General features: G+C 29.3%; 1 protein-coding gene across 1 annotated transcript; it reads right to left on the bottom strand.

Annotated features, from left to right (window-relative positions):
- Positions 1 to 3,857: 3,857 nt before the first annotated feature.
- Positions 3,858 to 5,758, bottom strand: LOC100245570 (aspartic proteinase nepenthesin-1). The gene has a single exon (XM_002272766.4). It carries the CDS (start codon positions 5,304 to 5,306, stop codon positions 3,996 to 3,998), a length of 1,311 nt encoding a protein of 436 aa, XP_002272802.1. The 5' UTR covers positions 5,307 to 5,758; the 3' UTR covers positions 3,858 to 3,995.
- Between the last annotated feature and the right edge of the window lie 4,843 nt (positions 5,759 to 10,601).

Genomic DNA, 10,601 nt, shown 5'->3' with positions numbered 1-10,601 from the left:
TATATATATATATATATACACACACACACGTATATTTTACTTTTGATACAATATAAGCTTTTTCATTTTTTTTAAAAAAAGATATATAATTTTTTTTTTTTTTACCATTATCTTGAACTTTTGTGTTATTTATTATTTAAAATTTGACATAAATATATATAATTTTTTTTTTGTTAAAAAGAAAACCACTATGTATGGATTTGAATAACACAACCCAATTAACTCAACTAACCTAAATCTAATTCGATAAACCCGCTTTTGTGTTATTTATTATTTAAACTTTGACATAAGTATATAGAAAAAATAAAGTTTTTTTAAAAATCACTATGTATGGATCTGAATAAGACAACCCAATCAACCTGACCAGCCCAATTCTAACTTGATAAACTCAAATTTAACTCGATAAACATGAGTTTAACTTGATCAACCCAAGTTCAACTCAAGTTCAAAAAAATAAGATTGGGTTGGACTTAAATTGAGTAACTTGGGTTAGAGGTTGGATTGGGTTGAACATGGGTTGATTATTTCTTAATTCGGGTTAGGTTTATTGTTCCTTAATTTGGGTTGAGTTCGATTTAGCTATCAACCCAACCAACCCACCCAAGTTACAGGTCTAGAATTATCTTTACCATTTGAGAGTTATATATATATATTTAGCAGAGGGGATAACAAAAAATATGATTAAGCTAAAAAGTTATTTGAAAATAGTAAACTTAGAAGATTCTTCTAGCATGTTTGAGTGTATTTGAAATTATATTTAACTTCTAAATTTACTAAAAAGAAAAAATAGAAGTAAATGTAATTACTAATGCCTTGTTATTAATTTTTTTTCTTTTGAATTTTAATTTTAACAATACTTATACTATATTAGAGGAAATGATAATTAAAATATTTTTAAATAAGTAAAATTAACTTTATCAAGTTTGCTTGCGAAAAAATATTAATATTGTAATTTTTTTCTTAAACATCATAAATAAAATCATGTTACAAAATATAAGTCTATGAGGTCTATTCAAACATTTTTAACATTTATATTTAAACTTTAAAAGTGATTTTCTAATATTTAAACAACTCTTTGAAATAAAATCGTATCTCATGCTTTGTGCTAAGTTAAAAGATAATAAAAAGAATTTAAGTAGAGAGCTTTTTATTACTATTTGATTATTTAAATATTAAATTATATTTAAATATTAAATTATATTTAAATCTAATTTTAAAGTTATTATTCAACACATAATGCTTAAAATTTCCAAATTTGAATGTATTAAAATTTTAATTTTTTTAAAATTAAAAAATATATGTAATTTTAAAAAGAAAATTCATAATTAATTTTTTAAAATTTAAGGAAATATGAAAAATAATAAACTTGGAAAATGTTTGGTATGTGTTTGGAATTATGTTTAATTTTTAATTTCTATATTTAGAATAAAAGTGAAAGTATATTTTTATATTTTATCCTTTTTTTCCTTAGAAATTATATTTTAACAATATTTATACCAACTATAAGAATAGTTTAAATATTTTAAAATAAATAAAAATTCATTTACCAATTTGACTTTAAAAAAAAAAATATTTCAACTTTATTAAAACATTATAAATCTTGATAATATTAAATTTTATCTTATGAATTTTTACAAGTTAAAAGACAAATCTTTAGGAGAATCTTTAGTATGAGAGATTCTCACTTATTTTTTATCAAATTAAAATCTTCATAATTATGTACCTTTGACTATTTTTTGTTTTTATTTTCAAAGATTAAAAAAACGAAAGTCAAGTTTGAAAATATGTTTGGATGGTATTTTTTTCGTTTTAATTTTCTAGAAAATTGAGTTCAAAAAAGGGAAAAAATGTAAGCACATCATTTTGGTATTTAAAATTTTTTCTCAAAAAAAATCGTTTTTAACAAAATTGAAACCAATATAAAAGACTTTTTTGGAACAATATAAATGAATTTAATATTATTGGTATAAGAATTATTAATATAAATAAAATATTATTTCATAAATATTTGAAAACAAATATTATATACCTTTTTTTTTTATTTAACTATAAATGAATTTATTTTTATATTAAAATACTTTACTTGATTAATTATAAATATATTAGAGAATTTTATTAAGGTATTTTAAAATATAAAAAATAATGAACAAACACTAAATAATAAAATTTAAAAAAAATATATTTTTATATCAAATTAAAAATATCAATTATTTAATTTTAAATAATGATATAATTTTATTTAAAATCAAAAGAATATGATATTTTTATTTTAAAAAATTTAAGTTAAATATTTTGAATGAAACAACATAATTATATATATATAAAAAAAATTTAAAGTTAAAGTCACGGTTGGTGAATATGGTTTTGAATTTTTTTTTAAAAAAATGATCAAAACCGTAATAACTAATTCCGGCTTTAAACTTAAAGTTAAAAGTATGATTGGTGACTACGGTTTCTAACCGTTTTAGAAAAATAAAACCGTAGTTACCAACTACGGTTTTATGACATGACACTTTATGTGATAGAAACGTATTAAATTGAGCATTATTTTGAAAATAAGTTTATTTTAAGATTTTTTTTTGCAATGTAGTATTTTGAGTCAAAACTCTCACTCTATAGATGTTATCTACAGTAATATTTGTTTCATTTTAAACCTAATCTTGTTTATATTTTACAAATTCATAACAAATAATCATGAAAAATAACAAAAAAGCTTTGTGGTTTGCTAACCTCTCGTATCTTGTATTCTAACATAACATCTTGGACGCAATTTGAGAAACAAAATAGTTAATTTCAACAAATTTCCATTTTGGGTTTTTTCTCATTCAAATTTTGATTAATATAAAAGTGAGGAATTAAATAACATTGAATACTCTACCTCATAAGCCACATTTTCAGTTTTATGAAATCTCATCTCAAAGATATATATATATATATATATAATATTGTGTTTTTCTTTAGCGGACACAACAATTATCTCAAACCACTTTTAAAAGATATGTCACAGAAACACTATAGGAGAACAAACACTGATACATTAATTGTTATTCTCTTTTTTAATTATTTGTTTAAAAAGTTTTGATGGGGCTTTTACTTGGCTTTAATTTGATGTTCCTTTGATTCATGTTCTTGAACCTTGAGTAAGCACTCCATGAGTAGGTGTGTTGATGATTGCATGGAAGCCTTGTCCCACACTTATAAGAAAGCACGTTAGCCTTGCACTCACGTTAAGTGATCCATATTTTACACATATACATCACGACATTCTTATTGGTTGTTAGGACGTTGAGCAACCATTCTTCCCCACAAGTTTCAGACATCCAGAGTTTATCACTCTTTTACTCATGAAAATGATTTCCTTCCATATCTTCCTCCACAACCACAACAATGAATTCTATGCTTAGATGAGATTTTAGATCTACTATTTATAAAGGTTATATGCCTATAAATAATTTACACTAAAATATTAAATGGTACTTTTTTCTTGAAAGAAAGGGATATTTATTTAATTTATAAATGTTAATCTATGTATTATAGTAGTAGTGTGACTAAAGTATATAGAAGAGATGCTTCATAAAATGGGTATCCAGTCACGTCGAATATTGGTATCATACAAAATCCATATCTAAGCCAAGAAAAAAAAGAAGGGCACATTTTTTGTTCTTTTATGGTATATCTCCGAATATGTAATTTGGATTCACTTTCTCTTTTCTCATCGTCCAAAGCGATTCACCCACTTTCATAGCAGCCATCTCTAGCATGATAAATTGTGATAATTGTCTGGATGTTCGATTTTTATGATATATACGACGAGAAAGGAATCCCTAAAGACTGTCGATCATCATATGCTATATAACTTAGAAAATATGCAGTAAGCTTATTAATTGCAGTATGCATATTGTTTCAGAAACTAATGAAGAAGAAATCACAACTAATTGAAAAAAAGCCAGAGGGAATGAGATTAAACAAACAAAGGACAGATGGGTCACACAAACTCAAAGCTGATTGCACTGCGCTGGAGCAAATGAGATTGTCTCCTTCTCAAGATCATGAAGCACCACGATGTTCTGCTGCTGAAAATTCCCAAATATCGACATCCCGCTCGAACTCCCCATCGTCAAACAAATCACTCCCAAACCCGAATCCGCTATAATATAGTTTTCGGCAGGAAGCTTCAAATCGGCACCTTCAAAGTGAAACACCAGCTGTGGGACGTCGACTGTGGATGCATCCGGCGGTAGGGTAAAGCAAAGGTCAAGCCCGGTCGAGCCGGACTCGTCAACGTCAAGCTTCAGCTGAGAAATGAACTCCTTTTTGAGAGCAGCAAAGGCACTGTCCTCTAGGTAGGTAATCGTTGTGCCAGAGTCTATGATCAAGCCACCACTCCCATCATTCTGAATCGAAAAAGTGGATTTTTCGATGGGTAAAAGCGTGTCGCCAACGCTGATTCCTTCCAAGGAAAGGTAGTAGAATGATGGCTGTGAAGGGTTTTGGATCAATGGAGTGGTGATTGCATTCTTCATAGTGGCTTCAGACCCCACCAAGAGAGAACTGATACCTTTGCTATCATCCATGGAGGTCAAGCAGTATGAGAACTTGGGCTCACCCAGCTGGGAAATCAGCGACAGTGGTCCTCGGCCAAGCCCCACCAGCCCTGCCCCCTGGCTGAACCCACTTCCGTCGTTGTCTTCCCCACACCCGAACCCGATTTTGGACACCGAGGCATCGCCAAACGCGAAGGTTTCAGTGGCTAAAACGCCTTGTGTCGAAGAATAATCTCCGTATGAGTAGAGATACTCGCAGCCGTCGCTGCATGAAGAGATCGGAAGAGCCGCACAGAGGTCGCTGCTGCATGGCAGTTTCGAGAACGACGACGACTTTTTCGGATCGAATATCGGTGTTGGTTGATCAAAGCAATCCTTGCAGGGCTTGCACTGAGTCCAGATCAGGTCGCTGCCGGTGTCCATGATAGCCGAGTAGGTCTCCGCAGGCGTTCCGATGGCCAGTTTCATCAGAAACTCGCCGTTGCCGGCGTGCACTGGGGCTTCAACGGACGATTCAAACGACGCGGTTTTGGCGCTCAGGCGTTGGAGTCTCAGCTTCCCACGCTTCATCGCACGCTGTAGACGTTCGAATTTGGTGTAGTTTCCACCGGAGTCGACGTGCCTGAGGCTGACCCTGAACCAAGTTTTTTCTGGCCGGCGATCGAGACCTCTCGACGTTGAAGCTGCCGGAGAAACCAACGCGGACGATACTGCCAGAGCCAACAATATCACAATAATCATATGAGAACCTGATGAAGCCATCAGTTCACACGGTGATAGCAGTTGAACGACGTCGTTTTTCGAAGAAGGTGATGGGATACAACTGAGACGACGTCTTTTTATGAAGAAGAAGATGATGATGGGTGGTTGAACCAGCTGAAGGAGAAGACGAAGGGGAGCTATAAGTGGGGGAGACGTTGAGACCGGATCAAAACGACGCCGTTTGCAGATGGAGAAGCTTATATCAGTGGGACGACGTCGTTTTACAAAAGGATAAAATGACCAAGCAGAAAACGACGACGTCTCGACTGACGCGGAAGGTGAGACTAGCGGAACGATGTCGTTTGGGAAAAGGAAAAAAGAAAACCCAAAGGTGGAGCTCAGCGGTATGAAACTGAAGAAGAAGACGGGGGAACACTATGAAGAAGAAGGTGGGAGGACAGAAACGGCGTCGCTTCGGTTGGGGATGGTGAGAAATCAGCTTCCTTGGGCATTAACTAGAGCATTTTCGTAAGGTGTAATGATAGGCTTTCCTTTTCATGGGTTTTGGGTGGGTGAGAATGCGTCATTAGACATGGAGGGTCAGTGGAGGATGCATCTTGACCCTTGATTTGACTGACCAATATGGCAATCATGACCTGCCACTTCATTGGAGTATGATTAAATTTTTTGGTAATGATGGGTGGTGGAGATTGTATTTGCTTCAACTCCACATCATGTGGACGATTGGGACCCACCAACAGTCATATATATACCACATATTATTATTATTATTTGGCCTTTTTTCTTTCTTTTAGAAAGGTAAATTAAAATATTTAATTTAGGAAAAAAAAAATTTGAGGAGACAAATATAAAAAGTCATTTGAATTACAATACTTCAATTAATTAAGTTCTTTTATATGTTAAAATAAAGTTCCTTTTAAGCCACCTTAAATAATATCAATTAATAAAAAAACATATATTCCTAGGAAGTGACTTAATAAAAATCAATAAGATAAAGTGACTTAATAAAAATCAATAATTCATTGTGTATTAAGTCCAATTATAGTGTATGATTTTTTTTTCTTTTTTTTTTGGAGTAAAATTTTATGTAATGATTGTGGTAAAGATATTCATATATCCCATATTGCATTTGAGAAATATATATATATATATATATATATATATATATATATATATATATATATTTATCTTGTATTTGTGCAAAAAGCAATAAGAGTCTTTTTTGAGGTAGTTTATATTCATACGTTTTGTAGTAGTAGGAGAAGCAATTACCCTTGGGGTGATGATTTTGATATTTTTAAAATTTTAAGTAAATAAAAATTGTGGTTTCTTACAAAATTGATGGGGAGAGGTTGGTGGGCTGACATAAAAAGAAGGTATAAAGTAATTGTTGAAAGGAAAGTTATTTTATGGGTTTTCTTATGATTAGGTATGAGACATGGATGATTATCTATCATTTTCCTTACCCACTTTAATATTAATAATTATTCAACATATAATTAATAAAAATAAAAACTTTTATGTCAATTCCCACCCTAATATTAATATATAATTAGGAAATTATTTTTGTGCCTACACTTTGGAGGCTTTCTCATGAATGTTTCCCCACCAAGAAAAAAAACAGAATTGAAGTTACATAACTATTTTCAAAAACAAATCCCAAAAATAGTTTTTTAAAACTTAAAATATTTTTTAACTTGTTTTTAATATTTAAAAATAATAATTTTATATCTAATATTTTATTTTTAATTATTTTATATATTTGTATAATTATTTATTAAAAGAACCCTAAAAAAAGGTGAAAACATTAGTCTGTTTTAATTTTAAAAATAAAAAATAGTTTTTAATTATTTAACTTATTTTCTATATTTTTATTTTAAAGAACAAAAAACAATTTTTAAAAACAGTCCGAACGGCCACAAACCTCTATATACATATATTCTTTCCTTTAATTAAAGACTTTGGTCAAACCTAGGCAGCGAATTAAATTCAGTAAAATAAAATAAAAATACAGCATTGTGTTAGGTCCAAATGTGATAGACAACCATAGTCCCAACAGAAGGAAAGGACCAAAACTGAATGTCTCTATTGGCCTTGCCAAGAGTATAAAATTTGGTGGATTAAACACCAAAGGGCATTGTAAAATTGAAATGATCATAGAAAAACTTGAAATTGGAAAGAGATTTGATTCATTGGTTTAGTGTATAGAGCTTCTTTGCCATATTTCTAACACTTATTTTCAAATTTTGTTTGTAAAATAAGGAAAGGTAGTTCTTTTTTTTTTTTTCCTTATTTTCCCAAAATATTAATGTCTCTTGAATTATTTTGTATAAATAAAAAAGAGAAAATATTTATTTTCAGAAAATTATTTTAAAATTATTTTATTTTATTTTATTTTTTTTCCTTGTTCTTTTTCTTCATGTCATTTTTTTCTCCACCTCGTCTTATTTTCAGATCCTGAAAATTTTAAAAGAAACGAGGGTAAGAAAATGAAAAGAAAAAAGAAAAATAAAAGGAAAGGGAAAAAAAATTAAAATTGATAACTTCTCGTATTGTTATTCTCTAAATTTATTTCATTTCTATTTTTGAAGAATTAAAATGTATATTTTTACAACAAAGTTGATGGGGTAATCAAGTAAAAGATCGAGAATTTTCTTCCTACATTTCCCTCCCATTCTTTAGGATTTGTTCATCCAAACAAACTTAGAGGATATTTGATAAAACTTAATATTTATTATTTAAAAACTTAAATTACAATTCATATTGATTTTAAGTTAAATTATGTTTAAATTATTGACTTAAAACTTATTACTTATTTCTTATTTTAAGTATTAAAGTTGCTTAATAAAATTAACTTATAGTTTATTTTAAGTCATCAAATTAATATATTTATCCTTATAAATTATAAATAAGGCAAAAGAAGTCGAATAACAATAGAGGTCATGGAGTAGTAAAAAAATCATGAAGCTAACCAAAACAAATAAAGGTAAAAAAATAAATTAAAAATGTGATTTTAAAAATAAATTAATCTTTTTTACTTGTTTTTTACTTTAAATCATATTATTAAGTTATTTTTTTAAATACATTTAATTTACTTAATGACTTGAACTAAGTCATTGAGTTGGTTTACCAAACACTCGGTTACACTTTTTCTCATCCAAATGGAGCATTGAAAACTTCTTCAATTTTTTAAATTTATTTTCTACAATAAATTTTAGAAAATTTGATAACAAAAATTAAAATATGATAATAAGCCAAAATCATCACTTTCACCGTCTAGAAGACTATAAGTGGAAAGTGAGAGACTGAAGATAAACACAAAGTTGAGCTTCCTCATTGAGGGCTTATAAATTTCTATTTGTTTCCACTTGACTATACCATTTTGTTGCTTCTCCTTTGTATTACTGTTTCTCCTAAAAGAAAGAGTTAGTATTGTAAATAATTAATTTGTATTGGGATTTCATGGAAGTTAGTTGGTTCGCCGGCATACAAACTCCACCTCAAGGTTATGTTTGACATTTCGAATAAGAGGTCTAAATAAAATAGGACAACAAATTATTTTTCTAGGATATATAATGTCATGGTTAATATTTATTTTATTTATTTATTTATTCAAAGTCTTATATAGGTTAAGATGGAATGTCTCGATTGATTTGTGGGATCTAATTCTTACATAAGGTTCTATTAGATATGAAAACAACCTAACAACTAGTTAGTAAAAATAATATCAAATTTGTTTTATATATATATATATTATGAATAATAAGACTAAAAAATGTCAAATAAATAAAATTCTATAATTTGATTAAGAAGATGTTTGATAAATCAACTTAATGATTTAAAGTAATTTAATAACTTAATTTAAGTTATTAAATAAATGAAACATATTTGTTAAAATAACTTAATCTCATGAGTTAAAGTTAAAAATGACTTTAAGTATTAAGTCAAAATAATTAATTGATTTTTAATTTAAATTTTTTTTTTGTCTTATTTGCCCAAATTTATTGAAAATATACTAAACAACCATAATTCCATATTCCTGATTCATTTTTAATAGTAAATATTTTAAGGTTGTCTTATAAATTTACAATATTTTAAGTATGAATATTTAATAAATAAATTTATGGTTTAATATTAATAAAAATAAATACTAGTTAAATTTTTTAATAATAAACATTAATTACAACTAATGAGGTAATGATGTTAATTTAATAACTTAAAATAAATTTTAAGTTAGTTTTACTAAAAAATCTTAATACTTAAAGTAAAAATAAGTAATAAGTTTTAAGTTAACAACTTAATGATAATTTAACTTAAAGTTAATTTAAGTCATTAAATAATAAGCAATAAATTTTATCAAACATCTAGTAAGTATTAGAATACTTACAAAGAGCATGTTTGAGGTAGCTTCTTTTTGTTTTGCAAGTCTCATAAAGATCTACTAATCAATGGAGTCTAAATCACATAAGAAGAGCCCTCAAATCGATGACTCCAACAATATCAATGTTTAGGATCACTATTTTTTTTCTTGCTCTAACACTATCAATATATGTATAATTAGTGCACACATCTAAGTGAAATTAATATCGAAGATGTAACTTATTCATGTCTTTTTTTCCTACCCTTTCGATACTTAAACATGTTAATAGGATGTTTAAATCTTATCCTATCTTTTTATTTAGGGATAGTAATGGGACAGGTTTTTTCGAGTAATCGCCCTGCCCTGCCCCTAATGGGACGGGGTTCAATTTTAATAAACGAGTTTGGGATGAGTTGGAGAATTTTTTTTAAAACCTGAGACGGGTTCAGGTATTGCCCCACCCCGTTTATAAAAATATGAAATTGACACATCCCCCATCTCCCATATCCATTCATATCCTTATAAGGATAATCATCGAGATGGTTGATTTGGTCTTTGGGATGCACAGTCATTGAGATGGTCTCCAGAAAACCAGTGTGGGAAGATTGCGGCGCTGATACTCTTTCTCGAATTGGGTTCTCCGACGAGCTGCCAAAGTTCCTAGCTCAATTATTGGACTTGGGCCGCGATTTTCTCAAGAAATGCTTGAGGAGAGAGCCCATTGAAAGGTGGAGCTGTGATCAGCTACTGCAACACCCATTTATATCATCTTCATCCCCAATTACATCACAGAAGCATCCCCGAGATCAGTCCTCGACTGCTTCAATTTCAATGATGACGACGATTTAAAAAAATTAAATGGGGCGAGGTGAGTATGATTAATTCCCATAACCGCGCCGCCCGGTTTAATTTTTTAAATGGGACAAGAATGAGAATTATTTTAAATAAACGGTGCAGGGTTGGAATGGGGGCGA

Source organism: Vitis vinifera, chromosome 7, assembly GCF_030704535.1.
Source record: "Vitis vinifera cultivar Pinot Noir 40024 chromosome 7, ASM3070453v1".
NCBI lineage: Eukaryota > Viridiplantae > Streptophyta > Magnoliopsida > Vitales > Vitaceae > Vitis > Vitis vinifera.
The sequence above is the reverse complement of the archived record's forward strand: the minus strand, read 5'-3'. Positions and strand labels throughout refer to the sequence as shown.